Source organism: Athene noctua, chromosome 14, assembly GCF_965140245.1.
Source record: "Athene noctua chromosome 14, bAthNoc1.hap1.1, whole genome shotgun sequence".
Taxonomy (NCBI): Eukaryota; Metazoa; Chordata; class Aves; order Strigiformes; family Strigidae; genus Athene; species Athene noctua.
This window is the reverse complement of record NC_134050.1, coordinates 1492415-1516014: the sequence shown is the minus strand read 5'-3', so window position 1 is coordinate 1516014 and position 23600 is coordinate 1492415. Positions and strand designations below refer to the sequence as shown.

General features: G+C 37.8%; 1 protein-coding gene across 2 annotated transcripts in view; it reads left to right on the top strand.

Moving 5' to 3' along the window:
- GALNT18 (polypeptide N-acetylgalactosaminyltransferase 18) overlaps positions 1-23600 on the top strand; it is a 308217-nt gene that overhangs the window by 2598 nt on the left and 282019 nt on the right. For both annotated transcript variants that reach the window (XM_074918427.1, XM_074918426.1), the window contains exons 3-5: positions 14981-15068; positions 16216-16306; positions 16875-16914. In XM_074918427.1, the coding sequence (XP_074774528.1) occupies positions 16910-16914 (5 nt within the window). In that variant the 5' untranslated portion in view covers positions 14981-15068; positions 16216-16306; positions 16875-16909. The remainder of the gene's footprint in view (positions 1-14980; positions 15069-16215; positions 16307-16874; positions 16915-23600) is intronic.

The following is a 23600-nucleotide window of genomic DNA, read 5'->3' as shown; positions in this document are numbered from 1 at the left end:
TATGCAACATCAGTATGCTAAACAGCAGGTCTTCATTAAAAGAGATGATGAACTTTTAGTCTGTGGGAGTGGGATGCCTCCCCCCTCTGTAGCCTCTAAAGTTTCTACTTTAATCATTTCTCCTTCTCTGTAAGAATTCACTCCCTCCTGTCCCAACAGCCATATCCAAGATTTGACAAATAACGAAAAAAGTTTAAAAAAAAAAATGGAGGGAGTGCTGCCATCTAGCTCTTCCATATGTGCAGTTTTATTCTAAGAGCTCTAGGGGTGCAAAATCTTAAGAAAACAGATAAATGTCAGAATGCACACAGATGTTTCTCCCAAAGTAATATTATCCTACCTGTTTGCAATAGAAAGCCTGTGTAAAGAGGAGTGTAGACTAATACCATCGATTTGGGATGCCTTCTCTGAAACACTTCAGTTTTCATTTTTCACACAGGCGGTTGGTGGGAGATCCAGTTCCTGTTTCAGAGGTTAGTGGCTGTATTTGTAGAGCCAGCATTGAAATGCTCGTTTTCTTCTGTATTGTTTTGTTAAAAAAAACAAAAAAAACAAAACAAAAAACCCCCCAAACCCCTTCCAAAACAAAAAAACCCCAAAACCCCAAACCTGGAGTTTGCAACCCTTGGCAAGTTGCAGATGAATTTCAGAATGACAGAGCCGTTCTGTATTTGCCAGCAGTAGAAATGTCGCCAATGCTGATGCAGTTTTAGAGCTCTCCTGCTTTGTCAGCACTTAAAGGAAAACCAGCTGAAGGCTTCTCCCCTTTTCTAATCTTTGGCAAGTCCACGTCTACTGATAGAAGAAGAGATGTGTGAAAGTTCAGGATATCTCAGTCCAGCAGTTCATTGCACTGCTGGTTAGTTTGCTCTTTGAGTCCCAAGAAACTTTCCCAGAACTGCACGGGAAATTTTAAAGCATTTCTCTGAAAATCTGCAGCCTACTGAATGCACCATCCAGTCCTTTCAGTAAGGACAAAAATAATCAGTAAAGGTGGCCCTTAGATGGAGGGAGTGAAGTAGGGTGAGGGAATAACAGGGAGGAATTATTAGCGAGAAGTAGAATTAGTACAAGGTAAAGAAGGGAAAATTAGAGCTTTCTGCATTTTTTAAGGTGCTTTTTGCTAGAGTTCTATTTTTTGCATCTTATCTCCCTAAATATGAAGCAGGCTAATGAAAAGCTAAAGAGCAAATTATGATCTTAAAAAAAGGGAACACTGATTATTTTTAATTCTTCTGTAACTGTTCTTAGAAGGGTGCTTTTAGATTTTAGCATTATGCACTGTTTATTGAATGTGTTAAGCTCTGTAATCAAGGTATTCATTTAAAGATAAGGAATTATTAAATAATTTTCTACGATCTGTGTTTTAAGAGATTATGGTTTTCTATGTCTGGAGAAGCATATGCAGGATTTTAGGAAATAAACCAGTTTCTAAGCCTTGAGAATGCTTGGGAAACTAAAGCTTTAAATGGGAGATTTACTATGGAGAAAACATTCTTTCACTTAGACCATTGTAGTAGATCTTTTAGGTCTGGAAGATAGGTGAGCAACCCTCTGAAGTTAAACTTCATGAGATGAAGAAAAAAAAACCTGTTTTAAGTTCAGTTCTAAACATTCTATTCTTCTGTTCTTAAATAGAGTTTTCTGTACTCTGTATGAGCATGCAAGTGCTTTTCTGTCCTCTGACATGGTAATTCGTACCAAGACCTTTTTAATCAAGACCAGTAGGGGATTATCTTAATTAATTATAAATCAGGGGCCAAGATTCACTGACATTTTTTGTTAAAGATTATCTTTTTACTCTGGTTTCAAGACACGAAGTGTTCAGATATTAGCTTAGGAAATTTTCTTTTCCATTATAGCATTTATCTTATTTATGAATTCCCGAAGGAGTTTGGGGCTTAAGTTACAGTTGTGAAGAGAAATAGAAAACCTGCAGAGAGCTTTGCAGGACCATGGATTCCTTTATTAACACTGAATTATTTTATCAGCTTGCCTTATGATTTTCAACATTGTGTACTTAAAGCTACAGAGGCAGTTTCTAGCATTAGTAATCTAAACAAAACAGTTTGAGGGTGTTTGACCCCTTGATGCATTTGTCAAAACCTTCCTGGTGTCATTGGGCATAAAACACATGCACTAGCAGGCCCACTTCCACTTTGTGCTGGGAGTGTTTGGAAACAGGTGTGGGCTGGTATCACACAGAGTTTGTGAGATCCAAGCAAATCCCACATGGATTTTGCTGGCTTAGGCTCATGGCCAGACTGTAACCCATCTAAAATGTGTGCTGTAGCTTGGAAATCTGCTGTCTTTTTAAATGTGCAGAGCAGTAGTGTACTGCATACATCCTTTCTGGAATATGGACGAGTATGTTATCTAACCCCCTAAGGCTGGGGGGTGGCAGGGGGAAAGCATTTTTATGCACAGCAACACAGTAAAGGCTTACCTATGGGAAAGCAAGATGAGAGGAGAGTTGCCTTGAACGCATACCATGATGGTAATGTCAGTCACCAAAATGGTTCAGTTATTTCAGAAGTTCAAAAAAAGCTCAGTGACATAGCCAGTATATTTAAAAACGTTGAATTAACACTTAGCACACATGAGGCGTTGCTGTTGGAGAGTCACTGTAAGAGTGCAATGGCAGCACTAAATAAGACTGTAATGTGCAAAAATAGCAAAGTAGCTTAGCTCCTCTCATGGGGCTGCTCTCAGTGTGGACACTCCAAGTATTTATAGCTGCCCTTGGCTCCAGGGAAGTTAAACAGTTCAGGTTTGCTTCAGGGGTTCCCAGTGACACTTCAGATTAAATTTGGTGACATTTAATATTACAAGCAAGTGCTAATTATACTCCTTACAGCTTTTTGGGCAAGCAGGAAGTGGTTTCCCATCCTCAGCAAACTGTGGCACATAGGGAACATTCCCTCATCCCAGATTTAAGTTCTAGGCGGCCTTCCCCTGGTTGAAACGTGTTTCTTCACCTTTTCTTTGTAAGGTGTTCATGATTATCAGTGTGAAGTGGTAGCTCACAGCTGCTTGGGCTTCACCCCATCCCCTCAGTGATGGGAGGGAAGGAAGAGCAGCATTTGGCATCTTTTGAATGTGCTGTTTAGTGGCTTTGAGTGCAAGGGCAGTACCTGCAGCAGGATCTGCCCTGGGCTGCCTTTGGCCTCTGCACTGCCCAGGAGTAGAGACCTGCCAGCTTTCTGTACTAGGCAGGAGGGGCTGTCCCTTCCCTTCCCATTTCTCTGTGAATGTTGCTTACTGGCAGTGCTTACCCCCACTGTTTCTGCTTTGCTCTGTGCCCTCACTAATAATTTTCTTCCGCGGGTGAGGAACTTTGGGGCGGGCTGGGTTATTTTATAACTCTTTCAGGATCTCTGGGGGCGGGGGAGTTGCTTTTCATCTCTGGTCATTCCTCACGCCAGGGCTCCCTCCTGTCCATCCCAGGAGGGCCATGTGTCTGCAGCCCTGTAGCTTCCTGCCTGTGCAGTCTGCATAGCATAGCAAACATTGTGTCCCCACAATGGCAGGGGCTCAGGGTGTCCTGCAGTGACATGTCTCTGAAGTAGTGTTTAGGTAGTATGTGCGTGGCTGCTGGGAGGCTTGGTCTAAAACCTGTTGCTGGCTCTGTGGTTCTCTGAGCTCAACCTTGCCCTTGTTTTGCAACAGACTGTCCCCTGAACATCTGCAGCTTTCTTGGGTTTTAAGGGCTAGTCTGCTTTGGGGGTTGCTAAACTCTTTCCTGCATGAATTAATGTAGCTTCACCTTTGACAGCAGCAAAGGGAGCTGCCAGAGGTCTTACATAGCATTTAAAATATCAGCTGCCAGTCTAGAGCAGCTGCCAGCACTGGAGCTCTGGCAGGGAGAATGTTGTCACAGGGCGAACGGGGGAATGTCAGTGTGGACACAGCATGAGTCAGGCTGGGCAGGGACTTGTGTACAGAGTATCCTGACGGTGGTAAAATGCCCTTTGAAATCTCCCAGCACGTTGTCTCCTGTGTTGCTTGGGTCGTATATAAGGAAATGTTTGTTACTGGCTCTTGACTGTTGTGTTTTGTATTCAGACCTGACTGTAAGTAGCCTGTCAAGAGTGTGGGGTCTACCCTGATAAAGTAATCCTGTGCAACTGGTAGTCTCTCTTATGGGTGAAAAATTAAGGCAAAGGACTAGGTAGTGAAAGTCCTAAGAAAGAATGTAGTTTCTAAAACCAATCATTTTGTTCACATATATATCAATTTTAAGGTTTTTTAATTTACTTTCTCTTTGAAATGTTTGTAATTCATCTGTTGGTTGGACTGACTTAACATGGGAAAAATAATTAAAAAGCCCGATAACTACGTCCTTGCTTGTCATCATTGCCTTTGTGAGAAGATGCCTCTGGAGAGCACATGTGTTTCTTCAGCATTTCGAACAGAAGGCTGGGCTGCAGGACTTTGAACTGTGTGCACATTTACGCTAATTGGAATCTCCTATTTGCTGTTAGTGCACACACAGTAAATGTCTTTTTATACTGTTACTTCTTTGCAATGAATTGTGCCAGCTCTTATAAGTTAGATGCATAACCATTTGCCTATGGCCTGTGATTTAAACCAGGCTTGTTAACTGGGCCTGTTAGATGTAAGCCTGTCTACCAAAGATGCCCAGATAGGTAGAGACAACTTCCAGATCATTTGGACTGGATCCAAATCCATTCATGAGACTTAACTCTTCAGCAGAGTATTCTTTCATCCGGGGATGTTGAAGGAAGAGGGCTCATTGGGGTATTGGGGTGTTTGGTTTGCCTGGTTAGTAATGTAGGGTGCATCCGTGGAATGCAGGGGTGTGTGAATTAGAAGGGTCTCAATGCCAGGCTCATAACGATAGGCTGGGTACTGTGGTAGTTACCACCGTGTTTTACATATGGAATTAATCTATGCCCTTGCACTGGAACTGTGTGCCTTTCATGCCCTATGCCTTCGCATATATGCTGGGTTTGTGGTCATTATGGTAACAAAAGATTTACATTAAGCAGCCCAAACCGATTTTAAATACTAACAGGCATAGAGACCTGTGCTTTTGAAACCGCCAGTAATGGAAATACCTACTGGAAACCAAATTCCAGACTTGGGGATGGGAATGCTGTCTACCAGGATAAGAGTGAGCCAAAAGCATCCAGGAACTTTCTGATGTTCTAGGTTTACTTCTGTGTACAGGAAAACATGAATATACAATAAAGCCCCCATCCTGTTCTGCATCCAAGATGTGTGTGGTACTGCAGATTTTTTTAAGTCTAAGAGAGTTTTTGAAATGAGGCAAGTGCAAGCCTCAGATCATCAAAGGGTTATCAAAACTGCCCGAGAGGTTATAAACAAAGACAATAGTAATATTTATCTTTTAGGTTCTAACCACTGATTCTAGGAAAAAATAACAGCCTGACTATAACATAGTTTTTTAACTGTAGAATTTTTGCTAATACCCTGACCATTCTACAGTCTGTTCTTCCCTATTTTATTGCTGCTCCTGCAGTCTCTTCCTGTTCTTGCTGGTCCCAGATTGATTCAAAGACAGCCTGAAACTGTTAGTGGTCTGTCTTTTGTTAATATTATTTATTTTCATGTATTTGAATTTATTCAGGATGGCACTAATGTAGTATATATGTTTCAGGCAAGAAGAGGTTAATGTAACTTTAACTGCCTCATAAAAACATTCATGTTCTTGGCAGCCTTGGGGTGGTAGTTATTGCCTGCAGTCACATATGAAGACTATTATCCTTTTTGATTCCCACATTTCTATACAGCCAAAATAGACTTAACAGAGTCTTTAGGGTCCTTTTGTACGTTCATCAGCAGTAATAGCAATTTTATGGTGCCTGTTTTGAAAATTGAAAGGGCAACTTTTAGTAAACAGTTAATCAAACCAAGAATTCCTTTTTTAAAATGAATAAAATCCTAATGAAAAGGTGTTTTAGAGATGTTTTTGTGATTTAATTTTTGGAAATAAATTCATGGCGTAAGAAACAATTCTCAGAACTCACTGCTAGTTGAATTCTGGTTCTTTGGCTGCTTAAACCATTGCTTTACCTTAGGAAGAAGTAACTAGCTGATTTTTTTTTTTTTTTTTTTTTTTGAGGAAGGGGGAAAAGTGAAAGCAGTAAGAATTAAAGTGGATAGGCTATTTTTTGAATCTCCAATGGAAGTGAATATTTTGAGATATTTCAGAGTAATTACACATCGTGTTGCTCTGGCTATTTCACATCCAGCATGTGACTGAGAGGGATGCCACTCAATGCCCTTGGATTGCTTAATGACTTTTTTCCTAGGCAATGTTATGTTGTAAAACATCAGTTAAGTAAGATGTTTCAACCACAGAGTTAGTTTGGTACTAATATGTAACATGAAGAAATCTTGTTAAAACCATAATACCTGTGGGACATTCACAGGCAGGACTAAAGAGCTAGATACAAAGGGAAAAACCAAGCCAGTGTTTCTTATGCAGTACTTGCTTCATCTGTATGAAGTATTGAGATGTGAGAAGGCTGATTTCAAATACATGGTTATGTTATTTGGTCCTGCTGATCCCATGACTGTTGGCTTGTGCACAGTTCAGGAGTCTGTAACTGGCATTCTTACATACATAAGATGCTTATCTGAGTGTTGCTGCAGTCTTAACTCTTGGAAATAGCTAAGATTCATGATTTTGAACTATCCACTTACATTTAATTAGCTATTTTACATTTTCAAGGGGGGAGTGCTTTTACTTATTATATCCTACTTTTTATTTATTAACATTAGCTAGTACTACTTAACAAACATATTCTGTCATAGCTGAAATATCTAAATTTAGACGTTTGTTATCAAGTATGCTGATCCTGAGATAACTGGAGTATGGATGAGTGCTGCTATTTTGAATCCAGAGAAAGACATATTTGTTTCTTAAAATTGAGAGTGACTCAGGCAATTGCACTACTGTAAACAAGATGTATCTACACATTAAAAGAACATAGAGTTAGAATCCTGTTGTGAAATGTTAACGGCAGCATGATGTCCTCTTGTTTCTTTGAATTTATAACATGTCTTAATCTCATTTTAAAAAAACCTTGAGACTTTCTTGAGAGCACAATTAGACCTTCATCTATCACTATCCTAAGAGACTCAATGTGGGTAGATTAACATCTCTCTGGGTATGCAGAGAAACTATTTTTATTTTAATAGTGTGCTCTAACAATTATTAACAATGTTTCCTTGTGCTTAGTAAACATTATATCATCAGACAGCGTGTGAAAAGTATATGGAAATTTCAGGTATGGGAACAGCATGACATAGCTCTGTGTGAACATTAGACTTTATTATGCATGATGTAATTCATGACATTTAAAATTTTGCAAGTTACATATACTAGATTTTTTCCCACTAAAATTAAGACTTTTCTCTTTTCTTAAGCTCTCCCAGTTAAACCCAAAAGAAGGAACTGAACTTGCTTATTTTATGTAAAATTGAAGTTTAGCTTTATGATAGAGAACCCTCCAAAAAAGGACATGGCAAAGTAAAAGACACATCTGAAAAGTTTGGAAAAGAATGGGAGACAAAGGGAGAAGAAAAGAAAATTAAATCTACTCTCTATGAAATAAAAGAGAATCTGGATACACGGGGGGGTGGGGTGGTCATGGGTAGCCATGACACAGATCATAAAAGGAATAAACATCTTTAAAAGAACAAGCATGATACAGACTAGCTGCCTTTTTTTTTTTTTTTTTCCCATGTATCCAAAGAGATTGTGGGAAGAACCAAAACTTCACACTTCTCCGTGGGCCTTTATAGGGAAGAAGGCAAAAGCAATAAAGCTACTTCCTGGTACTGCAGTAGATACTGATAATTAAGGAAGCTTTTGATAAGAAAATCTACTATATTATAAAAATGCTAAAACATTAAGTGGAATAAAACCATCTCTGCCTCCTTCCTTTATCACAACAGTCTTCTGTTGCTGAGAAAACAACCTACTGCGCTGAATGCCAGAGGCAGCTCTAGGTGTCAGACACCTTGCCAGCAGGAGGTTCCTGATCCTGCTGTGAGCTGCTTTGGTGGTGGAATCAGAGTGAGGTTTGAGAACAGGAAATCGCATAAGGATGTCTCTGTTGGTTGTTTACTAGTAGCCAATGCCACTGGGATAAACAGCTGTACTGGCAGTACAGTGTCTCTTTTGTCATCTAGTCTAGCAGCACTGGAGATGAAAATTTAAAGCCTGGGCTCTGAATTCAATGAAGGAAGCCTCAGTGATCAGGGAGCTTGTCATACGGCTTGGAAAACCGAAGCAATATGCAGTAGTTTTGATCATAGACAAGAGGGTTTAAATCCAGAAGTTGTTTTTGTCAGTATTGCTCTATAAACAAAACTTGGACAAAGTTAAAAGCCATGCCCCACCCACCCTCCCCAAAAGACACCTCCCACCTCTCTTCCCCTGCACCGTAGAAGTATTTTATTTTACAGTTTTCTCAGGGGTCTTTGGACAGAGAAACCTGTGATGATGAGTCAGGTTTCCCAGTGAAGTATGACAGCAAGATGGGGCATAGAAATTCCTCAACACGAGAATGTGCAATGCGAACAGAGCCCTTTCTCAGTTCTCCAGCCTTAGCCACCTCTTTATTAACTAAGGAAATAACTGCAGACTGACTCAGTGACTAGGCCTCAGTTTGCCTTGCAGAATTAGAACAAGTGATGATAATACAGGAGTGTTTTCCTCATTAGAAGCTACTGGTGGTAGTTTCACATTTTTTCTAAGCATATGTAAACATTTGGATCCACTAAACATCCTCCTGCGGGTGTAGTGTTTTTACAGGAAAGCGAAAATGGTGATTTCACCAAGTCGCAAATATTTAATGAGGTAAACTATGTTCAGATACTGCTTAATTAATCTTGTTTTCCTTACAGTGAAAGGTGATTCAGATGCTGAGTTTTCTAGAACAACATGCATGAATCCAGTGCCAGAAAATGGGGGGGGGGGGACACCAACAAAACAAAACACCAGGAATTTAATAAGGCTGAAACATCCTTGTTGTTCCACTGCTTAGCAAACAAAAAGGAATTATTTACATGGATTCACTGGAGGTTAAGGCTGACTTACTATTTCAGTATAGTACAATGTAGTGAGTGAGTTGGAAAGAAGTATGTTCTTACATTGAAATTACTAGACCTCTAGCAGAGATAAAGAATGCCTGATTTACCTGACTGAGGTCTGTATTCTCCCGGAACCTTCTGCATAATAATGTCCAGAGAGACCTCTGTGCTCCATTCTCCATCACCAGCCAGTTAAGATGGGTTATAAGAATATACCTTTTCATGATTTCTGAGGTGGGAATAGTTTAATTAGGTTCTTAGCTGAATAACTGAAGTTGAGTAACCATGTTTCAATGTTAATGTTAAGTTCTGTAATTGGAAGAAAAGGTCAATTAAACAGGGAAGGATTTTATCAGCACTACAGAAAAATCTTTATGCTGTTCTTTTATGATACTGTAGGAATTGTCCTTGATATGATGTCATGTGTTCATCTTGGGTATCTTTGAAGTCCTAGAATAACTTACTGTCTGTTATAGTTCTTGTTATTTTCAAGGAACAGCTGGCAAGTCTGTGTTTCTGTGTAGCTGCTCGTGGTTTGACTTTGGTTTTGGGAAAGGAGAATGAGAGGCAGCAAGTTGAACTGAATGAAACTTCGTTGGATTTAGGTCCAGCCAATTTAAAGTATGAGAAAGAAATGCTGTGTGTTCTTGCTGTTTTAAAAAATAGTTTAACACTAGTCCAAAAATAACAAAGGTAATATGAAAGCATTTTGTTTGCCCTGTTGATCTTATCTTTGTGACAAATTAGTTTTTTCATTAAGAGAATTCATACTAGCTTTTGATTTAAACGTTGCAGCTATTTAAATAGCAGTCTTATTTACTGCTACTTGTATGTTTCCCACAGAGTTCTATATTAATTTGAAATTCAATATTTCGTTTATATGCAGGGGACATGATCTTTCTCCTTCATCTAGCAATCTGCACTGCCCATATATTTTTTTTTAATCTTCAGATGTAACCTTCTTAAATACTTAAGGCATAGCTCCAACAGAACAGTGGTAAGCTGCTCTTGTGTTAACTTTGCACTCTCCCTTTTCTAGGTCTTAGTGAAATAATCAAGGTGCCTTAGTTTTCATACTCTGAAGACCTTGTTATTCAGATAAGACATTTGTGTTTTCTAGTCTGACTACTGGTTTTGAAAGTGCACATAAAATAAAAAAAAAATTAAAGAAAGGATAAAGTATTAAATACACTTTGTTCAATCTGTAAAATACAGTAGCTTCAGATTCCTCTTTATATATATATATCTCCATCAAATTTGTTATTTAAAATGGGGTAAAAGTACCTGAACTAGCAAGGCCATATGGAAAGGGATTAACATCATTGACAACAGTGAAAGTGAGACTTGTTAACAAGTTGAGCATAAACAGATTTGGTTAAGTACTGATGGCAGAAGCCTTCCTAATTAAACAGGCAAGGTGAAGATAACGTGGGAAACAGAGAAGGCAAGAGAAGATATTTTTAGTTTTGGGAAAGTTACTGTCAAAGTGCAGAAAAGGTGCTGGCATTCTTACATTTCTACACTTCTACTCACTTCCACTGTGCCAACTTACCTGCTTGCTATTTTTGATCTACTTTTAATAGAGTTCTCCTATAGAGCTAGTATTTTACTTTATATAGCAGCATTTTCAGAGTAGAAATTCTCCTTGTGTTCAGTTAGCACTTACCGTACTGGAATTTGGATGTTTAGGTATTCCTAAGGTAATAAGTAATTCCTTAGGTAATAAGTTTAATAACTTTAAGGATTTATTCCTATAATCGTTTTTGTAAGTAGTCATTAAGCTATTCATCAAAAGGTTGATGCTCCAACCTTATGGAATAGACTGCTTATTTATACCTTATTTTTTAATAGAGACTTTGCAATTGATTTGGTAGCACTTTGATGGGAACTGTCACAAGAATGAGATCTCGGTTAAAAGCAAAGGACCATGCAGATAGTCTTTTCAACATGAAGTCAGTTATGTTATGGTCTCTTCAACATCAGATCACTTGTGTTTCCACCTAATTGTGGTGGGACTGAACCAGATACAGGGACTGAACCAGAGTATTATAGAGACAGTTTCTTTGATTATTTCTTCCTATAACCCAATCTCTAAATTTCTAAAATATGCAGGGTCCATATATGTTATAGTTCAGATCAGGAATGTGTTGTCAGAGTAAATCTCCCAGTTATTACTTTTTACTGTTGTTTGGCTCACTTTGTCAAGCAGTCTCGAAATGCGTATAGTCTGGATGCAAAGTCCTCAGCACCACTGATTTGTTCTACAGCCCTTCTGTTGGATGGGTTGCCCCTACTGTTACAGAGAAGTTCTGCAAGTGACATCTTTCTTTCCCTCAAATTCAAGATTCAAGAGGGATTCTCTTTCCTTTGCTTCTATGGTAAAACCTTTCAACAGGTTTTTGGCCCCTCTGTGATTATTTTGCTGTGTATACTCAAAATATTTACTTGCTGTGCAGAAATATTTACTGCAGCTAGGAATGGAAACCAAAGAATGAATAAAGAGCAAGTAGTTCAATATGCAGTACCAGCCTAAAATGTGAAGAATAGTTCAAGTGAAGGTAACTTATTCTAGAAGTCTTGGACTGTTACAAGACTGATCGAACTATAAAGGTAATGAAGCACTGATGTTCTTAGTCTGGATTGTACTGTCCTAGGTATATTTATTTTTTTAATGGGTTCTTCTGTATCAACAGAAAACCTGCAAAAATCAGAAAAGGCAAATCCTATGCATTAGATCATTAGCTTTGAAGTTATTTCTTAAATTCTTCCTCATTTAATAGGCTCTATTACTAAGTTTGTACTGCAATTATCCCTTCCTTTTAAGGGCTTCTGCAGATCCCAACCACTTCTAAAGATAGGATTCTCAGTAGAAGGCTAATTTGTCTGCTCATCTATGTGAATTTTTGTGGTGTAACAGAAATAATATGCTTTATAAAACATCTCACCCATGCAAACATGTCATCTGTACCCCACAGCTGTAACGCTTGTCATTTTTTCCATAGATTCAAGAAAGCAAAGTAAGCTCAGGTGTGTAGGAATGGCAAAATATGTGAGGGCAGACTAATTTTCAGAGGTGAGAGATACATCTAAAACACGTTAAAACCAAAGGCCCTTCACTTTAAAGAGGTATTGTCAATGCTGACAATGTAAGTTTGCTTTGCAAGTGAAATACATCTCCCAAGTCCATTTTTTTAAGAACTCTCAGACTCCAGTAAATAAAAAAATCTCAAATTGTCAAGTGGGTAACCAGTATCAGGCAATATAAGTGGGGTTTATTTACAGTTGTGGGTAAGCTTGTCACATCATCCCTTCTTCTTTTCCCATACCTGCTCTTTTGTTAGGCCAGAAGCATTGATATTTACAGGTATTAAAATGGTGATGCAGAGCATCAGGGGATTCAGAAGCTATTACCCATGAACCCAAGACAACCTTGCAGAGGGAGGAGAAATACAGCATATCCTAATCTTTCCTTCAACATGATTTGTTTTAGGCAGTGGTTTCAGATTGAATAAATATCCGAGTACAGAGCTGAGAGACTCCAGACACCTGCAGTATATTGAATTAAAAAATTAGGGGGCATTGTAGTGACTAGAAGGCAATGTGTTTTGCAGATAAGCGGGTAGGATGGGTCACTTGATACAGTATACTTTCCAGTAATTACTAAGAGCAGATCCTGCTGCTAATTCAAACAACAGAAGCGTTTTCTAATTATACAGGGCGAGATTTTCTGGTTTAGTTTCCCAGTGAAGACCTCTTCTTGGGAAGTCTAGAATTTTCCCTCCTCTGCCTGTCCTTCTGCAGGAGCAGAGAAGTAGAGAAAGGTTTTCTTGGCTTGCAGGGTGCATGCTGGGGTGGTGATGCAAGCTGATAAAAGTTACACCTAGTTTTCAACTAGTAAGTGCCAAAATTTCTGGTAACTGAGGCTGTAGTGACTTTGCTTCAGAGATACAAAAACATTTTACGTTTGTGTTACTCAATTACACATAGCAAGATAGTGGTTTATACTATTTTTCAATGGAATAAATGAAGACCCAGAGCTATAACAGACTGTGCCAGAGCAAGAATAAAATCTAATGTCATGCAGCAATGATGGAAACCAGTAGTCCTCTGCTTACTAGCCAGTTGCATCAACTGGAAAGTAACGGCTTCATTTTAAAAACACCTGCAAGGAATTATTTTAGTAACTCCCTGTAATATTTTCTAACTGATCTACATATGTGGAGAGCTTACTCTCTATAGCTACAACTGTAAACCCAAATAGCACGAAGCTGTTTCTGATGTGAGGGGTTTGTAGGAAGGCATGGATTTTGCAACCAGGAAGAGCAGGTGATTTTTTTTTCTAGCAACACAATAAACCTTTAGGCATGTTAATAAAATTAATTTTAGGAGATGTTCATTATTCCCAGGTGAAAGTTTAATATGCTTGGAGACTGTGGTGTATGGTCATTGTAGTACTATAAATTTTTTTCTTACTTTCACTTTGATAAAATGAAACATTTAAAAATTTTATTTTCTGCATTGCACATTTTAAATGTAGAAATAGAAGATTGAAATATTCCATTCACAAAGGTGAGGTCAGAGTATTTTGATCTTATTAAAGCTACTTTATTTCTTTTCAAAATAGATTCCTGTTGAGGTTGTGTAACACTTATTGAAGTGACATTTTCAGCTGTAAAAATGTTAGAAAATTTCACTCTAAATTTAATAGCAGTTCCTGTTTCTCTAGCCCATGCTATTAAATTCAATCCAACTGTAGGTGGTTATAGTTCTTGTCTTGAAATCTCTGTGTGCACATTAGAATTAGAAGATAGAGAATTGGAGAAATATAAAATATTATATTGGAGTTAGAGACAGAATATAGAGGAAGGACATCAGTACACACTCTTAACTTCCTGGCGAGAAAGCACAAGTGAAAACATCTCTCTGTATACAGGGCCCTGGTATTTAGTCAATGGCTTTAGAAAATACCTTTTTCCCCTAAACTGCACTCTGTCCCCTCATCCCTAATGTCGAGGATGGATGTGTGTAACTTTGAAAACTGAGTTAAATATCTGACCTTGCAAAATTTTTATTTTCTTGGATTTTTCAATCTGGCAGTACAAGATACCAGTTGCATAGCGAAAGCTAAAAGAAAGGAAGTGGAACTCACCAACTTTTAGCATAGACTGTCTGTAGTTCCTTTGCTTTCATTTTCACCTGAATGCAAGTTCAATTAGTTTTGAATTTACCACTGCAACATTGAATGTTCTGCTTGGTACTGAAGACAGTTTACTTCTCAGAGTTCTTAGTTGATGGGCAGTATTGCTTATCCCCGCTGATTTCAGACAAAGACCTATTTACATCCAGTTCACATCCCTGTTGATTCCTTACCTCTGTGTCTCATAAACCCCATGTCACTTAGGATAGATCTAGAAAACGAAAACGTTGGTTTAAGTATTTCCCTCGCTAGATGGCAGCATTGCTTCAGGTAATAATATTGCCGGCACTACTCAGAATGTCGAAGTTTTCAATATTTCAATTTTATCCAGTATGTGAGAGAAACTCTGACAGATGTGTTCATTTGTGTTATCTGAATTTACATATGAGCATCAGTCACGGGACTGGATGAGTTTCCTTCATTTGCTGCTTTGTTTGCAGGCTCTGCGATGGGGATAAATTCCCAGGACTGTAATGAGTTTTGTGAATTGTACTGAACCTATATGATTATTTTGATTCTTTGTCATGATTATAGTGACTCTAGTTAATACTGTAGTTTCATTTCTGAGACTTCAGCTGCAAACTTGGAATTTGATTGTTTCAATTGCAATAACCAGAAAGATTTTACAGGAATTTTAATTTCAGATTCATACATATTTCCCTTCCTGTCTACTGTGTGCTTTTACTCTTTCAGGGCTTGATCCTACTGTCTCTGAAGTCAATGGCTGAGCCAGAATTTTAGGGTAAATCCTGTAAAGAGATAGGAACAGCAAATAAGAAAGGTAATTTTTTTTTTTTTTTTTTCCATTTTATTCCCTATATAAATAATCAGGGATGATGAAAGATCTGCTGTTTGAACCATTAGAAGCATCAACCTTCGGTTACCTCACAACAATCCCTTTATTTGATTTCAGGGCAGCACTGATTAACTTCGAAAGGAATTAGGTCAAGTTTATTTCTGGTTCTGAAAACAGGTCTACCAATTTGGCCTTACCCATATGGAATAAAAAGCCTGGAATTACAGGAATCCTCACTGTGCCATCCTGGATACAGCTGAGCTTTCCAAGAATATAGATACATATTTTTTTTCTTCTAATTATCATTTTACCTGTGGTTCTGATTTTACAGCATGAGTTGTGAGCTGAAGGATATTATTTTCTAATTCCTACAGCTGTTTGGTAACTTTCTTCACATATTCCATTTGGCATAAATGCTAACAAAACCTTTTTCATTCTTAAATCAGGAAAGCATTGTCCATGGTTGCCTGGAGAAATGTGTCTCTCATACTTAAAATACCGAAGGAACTATACTTTGCTATCCTGTGTAGCAATGGTTATTACTTTAAGGAAGTACTGGGTGGTATGGTTTTAAGTCTTGTATTTTCATTTTCTTGAAGATTTTATGCTAAGCACAAAAAAAAAAAAAAGCTTGCCTTCCTTTTAATTTTTTAAAATCCATCACGCTAATGTTCTGTTTTACTGAGGTGGTCACTTAATTTGCACTTCTAGGACTAAGGTAGGTTTAGTCTGCAAGTGTAACTTTCTACTAAGAGCCCAAGTCATTTCACTTAATGTTTGGAGATATTAAAATTCATATCTTTATACTTTCTGAAACTGGAATTTATGAATTGAGTATTTAATTTCTTCTTTAATGTACCTAGAGATTTTTATTGGTGCTGTTCTGCTAATCTTCAGTGATTCACAGTACAGCCTCTCAAACACTAACTTACCATTAGCATCATTTACTTTTGTGGCTTTGAACACATTTTCTAAAATTGCTGAAGGAAGAGGCATGGTTATAAATGATTCTAAGAGAATGAAGTCAGGCCCTCGGGTTATAAAGAATGCTGAATTTTGCTCTTCCCTTCCTACACCAGCATAGAGTATAAGTAAATAGAAGGAATGTACATGATTGTATCTTCATTTGTAGAGGCTGGTGTCTCCACTTTAACACCTCTTCTGGGAGGTTGTAAGAACTGAACTGGAACATGTGAATAGCGACGGGTGAGAGCTTCAGAAAAGTGAGTTCATACATTGGAAGTTGTTTTGGCTCCTGCAGGTAATCACACCTCCCTTGTTTCAGCTCTCTTTGGTTAAAAAAGAGAGCATGAATCTAACCTCCTGGTCACATAAAGCCTGTGATAATTTCCATGAGCCCACTGCTGCTTGCCTCCTCACTCGCTCATCCTGGTAGTAGAAAAGTCTGGCCTTACCCGTTTGCAAAGGAAATTGAAAGCCATTCTGCTTTAAAGAGGAAAATAATTCAAAAGCTAGCCTGTAGCAGAGAATTAAGAGATTGCTTAAGGAGACTAAATAATTGATGTTACTGGTGATGAAATGCAATATTGATCACTTTCAAGTCTAACCCACACCATTAAAAGTCAGAAGCTATTTTTTTAGTAGACTATATGAAATTAATTTATCCTCTTCCTACTGGATGAGAATTCTTGTTATAAATGGGTCTCACTGGTTTAATCAGCAGTGACCATATGTGTGGTCCTTTATTCTAGAGCTATTGATATATGTGTTTGTCAATTTATTTTTTTAGAAAACATTTAAAACATGTTTGGTTTTTACTGTTTTTTTCAGGACTATTTAGAAGCATGCTTGAAAGACACTGGTGAATGAGGTACTCTTAACCTTTATAGTGGCGTTTTAAATTCAAAACCTAAACTTTTATCATGTAGCTTTAATCATGTGTTAATTCTGTAAGAATTTATATCTGCCTGACCCACAAACAAATAGAAAATTTCATTTTTAAGGACTCAAAAGTCAGTAGTACTCTTTCCACATGTGCTTAATACAAAGCGCAAAAAGAAGAGAGATAATGTTATTCATAGAATCATAGAATGGTTTGCACTGGACAGGGCCTTAAAGACCATCTAGTTCTAACCCCCCTTCCATGGGCTGGGACCCCCCTCTTAGTGTTAATTTTCATTGAATAAGTATTGAATAATACATATTCAGTGCTTATTCCCTCTAAGTATTCAGAGAACATAATAGAACACCATGTAAATTGATGTTACATGTCTCAAATATTTTAATGAAATGCTGAATTTTGGTTTTATTCTCATTTTTAGTGTGGCCTATTTATTTGCAGTGCTAGAATAATATTAATCCAAGTTTATATTATGATCCATATATGCAATTTTTGTAGGATAGCTTTGTAGTTGTTTGCCACTCTTGAAAGCCATGTTGATTGACTAAAAACTATCAGAAGTAACATACAAAGAACGAGGAGCACCTCCTTTTTCAATACCTCACTTCAGTCATGAAAGAATTTGCAGATACTGTTGAATATGACCAGATTACTGAAATTTGCTTCTCACTCAGAAACACTGATATGTTCTGCTACAAATTCCCATCCCATTTTACTTCTCCATGCTTCCAGGATTTATGCTGGTATTACAGAGATGGGCAAAGATGGAACATTTAAATGTCAGGGGGTTCATATGCTGATGAAGGTGCACCATTAGAAAACAGTTTTTCAAAAGCATACTTTATGTTGTAGTGTTCATAAAAACGCTTTTCAGTAGCTGAGTCCTGCTCAAAATCATTGGATGGATCTGCATTTGGCTTCTGTTTTACTGCAGTAAGATGTATTGAAACCCCAAACTTTTAATTACAGTTTCTGACCATTATATAATGCAAATGTATCAAAAGAGACCTTACTCTGAAATGGGTATGTAGACACATTGCCAAAATGTCATTAATACTTTAGCTCAAAAAACATAATTAGAGGAAAATATGTTGTATTGTGAATAGCAACATTTCTACTATAAAGGAAAGGATTTATTCGAAGTTGCCCTTGGGCCAGATTCTACTTTTCCCACAATAGATGTGGAATAAACTTAAAGCAGAAAAATGTCAGAAAAACACAAGCTATTGCTTGCAGAGATTTTATATTGGAATGTTTGGGATTAGTTTCCTTTCCATTTGGTGTATATAAATTTTTAAGTGGCAGCATGGTAACTACAATACATATTACCTAGTCCTAAGCATTGTCTATTATAATGGCTTACCTGGAAAGTAGCACAATAAATAATTTTTATGCTCTATGCAGTACTGCTAAGAAGAAATTTGGTAGTATTTAATCATTTGGAGGTTGAGGAGAATGAAATAAAACCTAAAAGCAGTAGTGTTAAGGTAAAGTGCATTTAAGGTTAGGCTGTTAATGCAGAAGAATAGCTAAATTAATCATATAAAAAAGAATGATTCAAGAGAGTTGCAATGAGAGCTGTTCTGAAGAGCAAAATTTTGTGATTTGCTTAAGCAAAGGGCTTGATGTTTATCTATGATGCAGGCTACTTCAAAACCCATTTTCAGATACAACACAAGATTCTTTTAACAGAGAAAAGCAGGGCAAAATGCTCTGAGTAGCAGGTTGCCTTGTTTACTTCAGAAGAGCGTGTATAAAGTAAAATCTCATTAGTAAGTCCTTAGATGTTTGGGCTGTTTTTTCAGGAATAATTCATAACAAATTAAGCAAAACAGAAGTTTGTAGGCTGTGGAAGAGCTTTTCAGGAAATATGAGCCGTTATCTGATACAGCAGCATTAAGCCTTCCTAACAGACTGACTAACTTTATAGTACATACCTTTCTGTATCAGAGTAGTAAAGAGAGACATCATTTTAAGGTTACAAATGATATATTTTAGATATTAAAATTATATGTCCTAAAAATATATATTAAATATATCTTTATAGTTCATCTCAGGTTATGACAGGTGAAAGATTGTAGATACATACATTCAGTTGCATAGTTGAAGAAAATATATAAAAGAGAAGGAAAAAACAACTGTGAATAACAGTAAATTGGGAGATATTGGAGAAGCAGCAGAAGGGTCTGAGAATAAAAAAAAAGAAGGTAAATTGAAAGTCATAAAGGAGTTTGCAGGTAAAGAAACAAGAGAAAGGCAGAAGTGTCTGCATGAATTGTGAGTAATGGAAAGAGTGGACAGAATATATGGGAATATGTGATTAGAAAAAAGGGGGTTTTTGAGAATATTTCAAAGCTTTCAGGAATCTGGGCAGAGATGTAAAGAAACAGGAAGATTTAGGAAGCTTTCAGTCTTTAAAATGTAACCTTAAGTGAAAGAAGTCCTTATCCAGAATCCGTATAGGCCATTTAGGACTCCGTACAATCCTAGCAAAGGGCAGATTGTTTTGCTCAGTTTGTGTGCAGGCCTCTGTGGAAACAACATATTAAGGAATCACAGGAGGGTTCTCACCAGATTTGGAGCAGTAATAGAAGTTGTACATTTGAAGGCAATGGTTTGATTGTTTATGGTTGAGCTGTTGCAGAAATCCTAGATTAAAAATACCTGTCACCGAAAGATACTTGCAATGAATTTTCTTGTAGTTGACAAAATTGAGATAAAACATCTGACAGTATCCTAACACTTCAGTTGAAGTAGGCTAAAAAAGGAATGTGCCTTACAGTGTTCTAGGGGCAGACGGTTGTTTCTTTCTCAAATCCCTGCGCCAGAGTAAAAGCTGAAAAGCAGAAATAACTTGGAGTGTTTGCACCAGAAGTGGTCAGCAGAAGGTACACACAGAAGGAGCAGTCGGAAGAGAAAATTATATTTGTTTTTTGCACTAAGTATGGAAGTCTGTATTAGTTTCCACTGTTACCAATAATGAACTTAAGTGGACGGGTGTTTTTGAAAGTGAAGGGCAAAAGTACAGCTATTGAGAGACAGAGAGTACTAGAAATAGGGGCTGGAGGAAAGCTACAACAGTTCGGAATAGAAGAAATAAAGTGGCTGAGTGGTACATGAACTGTTAAGGAATGATGAATTAGAAAATACGGGTAGGAGGCAAGAGGATGGGAATGGGAATCAGAAAATTGGTGGGAATGGAAAGAAGAGAGAGAGAATGGTAGTGGGATGGTGAATCTGAATGCAAAGTAAGTGTGGGGTGTTAAGGCACAGAAGGGAGAGGATAAGCAAAGATGTTGTAATTATTCTGTGTAACCATAAACAATGTCATGCTCTGTGGTCCCCAAAAGGACGGGCTGCTCAAAGGAGAGCCTGCTAGGTTTTCCCATCGTGAAAAGTGAAAGAGGCCAGATAAATCCAGAGTGTCCATGGATTAAGAGAAGCACCAATAATAATGTGCCATCAGACCGTTCCAGCCTGCACACTTTCCTGTGTCCCTCTGTAGATACCACTCCTGCTTCTGGCATCTTCCCCTGCTGTGTTTTGATTTCCAGGGAATCCATTCCTGCAGCGTAGCTGTTGGATGGCCCCTGGTTTTCCCCAGAACTAATCTCTGGTTTGTTATGGCTAACTCTTCTTATCTGCTGTCCCAGCTCCTGTCCTCTGGGATTCTCCTGCTGGTATTTGTGCCTCAAGTACCCAACCACATGGTTGTGTGCACTTGGAAATGGAGGGAGGAGGCTGGGTGTAGTACAGAAACGTGGAGCTAGCATAGAGAGCAACGCTTCTGACACAAGCTGAACACGTCTTTCTGCTTCACTTTTCCAACTCCCATTAGCATATTTAACTAAGCTAATGTTATTAAAACTAAACCAAGATGTAGGCTCTGAAAACTACTCTGCAAGATAGGGCTGTGCTATGTACGCAGGAAGAGCTTTTTTAATTCCAGTCTCGGAGTGAGGAGAAATGGAGCTGTGTACATCTGATGTATATTGATGTGTGACCTTGATACTTGCATTGCCAACAATAAAAGTTTGCAGGCAGGATGTTTTATGGGGAATATTTGAAGTAGGATTGGAAGAAAAATCAACTGAGAAACAGAAACCTTGACTGTATTGTAATAAAAACAAGCACTAACACCTGCTGTGAGTCTAAAGCCTTTAATTGTGTTTTTCTGAAGGATCAAAGCTCCCCAAACCATAACTTTCAGTATAATAGCACAGAGTAAGCAAATGCTATGCCTTTCATTTACAAATTGACTTTGCATTTTTGAGAGCCGTTGCTCAAGGGTATTAGGTGCATAATACAGTATAGGTTTGTAACATGCTAATCCTTTGCTAAGAAATGGATTGGCATAAGAAGACTGTAGCACCTTTATGATTTCTCCTGAATGAGTCACATGTAGTGATGAAAGACATGTATGTTACTGGCTCAGAGGTTGCTAGAAGAAATTTCCAATAGTTTTTGTAATGGTATTTATATGTAATAACTTGAAATTCTGTCTTAATACAGACATACAGACTTCAGATTTACTGTCAGGGTCATGACCTAAGAAACCTGATATTTATGTTGAATGCCAAGTAGATTTTTTGGAACCATTTCTGGAGTCACAGTTTCCATGTGTCTTCCATTTTAGTTGGTTAGTTCAGCTCTGAAATGTGCTGCCCAACGGCACTGAAGTATGTCATTCTGATTTGTCCCATCTGTAGGTGAGGAAATACACCTTCTAATTCACCAGCCAGAAATCCAGCGCTGGAACCAAAAATAAAATTAGTTCTTTCTAATTTGTGTAAAGATGAATAAAGACGCTGCAGACTACATTCTGCCTTCATAGTGAATCTTGTCTTTTAACTATAGTTGAATAGGATGGTATTTGTTAAGGATTGGAAATGAACAGTGAAGGCGCTCTGAAGGAAATGCTCTGTGGATTATATGAAGAGTCTAGGTTCCTAACTGTGGAGATAGTAGCTTAACAAAGCTCATGTGAATATTTCTGTTTTGGTTCAGACCAGCTGCAGATGGGACACCATCAAATATATTGTTTAAACAGGCTATAAAAACAGAGCTTTGCTAAATCTGTGCATTGTGATGATTCCAGCGAGCTCACTGAAACAAGTTATTTTTGGCAGGAAAGAAAAAAGATAGGACTTGGGATCTGCACTGAGAACCTAATTTTCTGTTTATTTAGGGAATAGGAAATGAGAAGCAGCATTACAATTCAGGATGAAGCTAGCATAAAACAATGAAGATGGAAAACTAAAATAAAACTGACCTCTCCAGGGGAAGAAATCAGGCTGATAAATGTGTCTGGCTTGGTGGGGAAGAGATGATAGGAAAGTTTGCTTTTACTTTGGATTGGATTGTTGTCTGGAAAAGGCAACCAGTGAGGTCCTTGGGGGGAGTTTTCTTTATCTCTCTTATCATATTTTCTATATAATATCTTGTATTTTCTGAGGTTTCTTTTTAAAGCATTGTTCCAGGTAACATTTACAGTCTTACCACCTAGTGTTTGGAAGCCATGTGTGAAATTTTGATAGTAATGAAATGCCTCTTGTTAATTTAAAATACAATGATAATTAAGTTTATAGATTTCCAATATTCTGTGCTATTGAATGTTCTTAAACTAATCCATTAGTAAGGATGAAGAATTGTGATTCCGTGATCTATGCAACGTTTCACTGCTGTTTCAGGACTGGTACTGAATTTGTAACCAGGAGAACTGAAGTTACAAAGTTAACTTTGAAGTAGAGCAAAAGGCTAAGGAACATAGAATTTGAAAATGGATCCTGATGAATTCAAGGAAGGAGTTATATGACTGGCTAGGATGTTCTTGAATATTTTAAATGAATTAGGAGAAGTTGTTAAACTGAGTATTTTTTGCTTTTAATCACTTATCTATTGGTTGAGGACTGCCACTAATTACCTGAAGGATCAAAGAAGGATTCTTTCCCCTGGCTCACCCTCATGCATTCTTATTTTTTCATAATTACATTTATTGTTTCTTTGTTTTATCTCTGCTGGGAACTGAAGATAAGAGTTGGAACATGCTATACTGTTATTCCTATGGGGTATTTTCAGGATCCTGTTTATGTTTTTTGCTTGTCCTTGGCAATGCCATCTGGCTTGCAGTTGCCAAATTTGAGAGGAGTAAGGAGTTCTCTTCTCCCCCCCCCCCCCTCATCCTTGTTTACACTGGCAGAGGCTGTTGGGATTTTAATTTTTCCATGCTCTTCTGCTTTATGGCGTAAAGTTCCCTTCCTGGGCTTAGTTCAAGTGCTTTGCTGTAGCTCCCTGACAGTGGAAGACCTATAGTGCTGCTAAATACACTTGCTCTTTAGTTCTGTGTGATATCTGAAAGTTTGGGATTTTTTGTCTTTTATACTAAAGATATACATTACAGGCTGGGAGTGGTGTTCAACTGCTGTGTATGTATGTTTGTATGGGCAGAATGGGTGTTGATACTAAATTTTAATTTAACATATACTACATATGTTTAGGACTTTAGGGAAACTCGGTGATCAGGGTATCCCTCCCATCATTTATACCTCTTTTCTGGTAGGAAATGTCTCTTCCACAGTCATACAAGCAGCAAAATCAATATTGTGCTTTAATCCTGAATGTATTTAAAATTTTGCTTTGAAAAATCTGTTATTTTA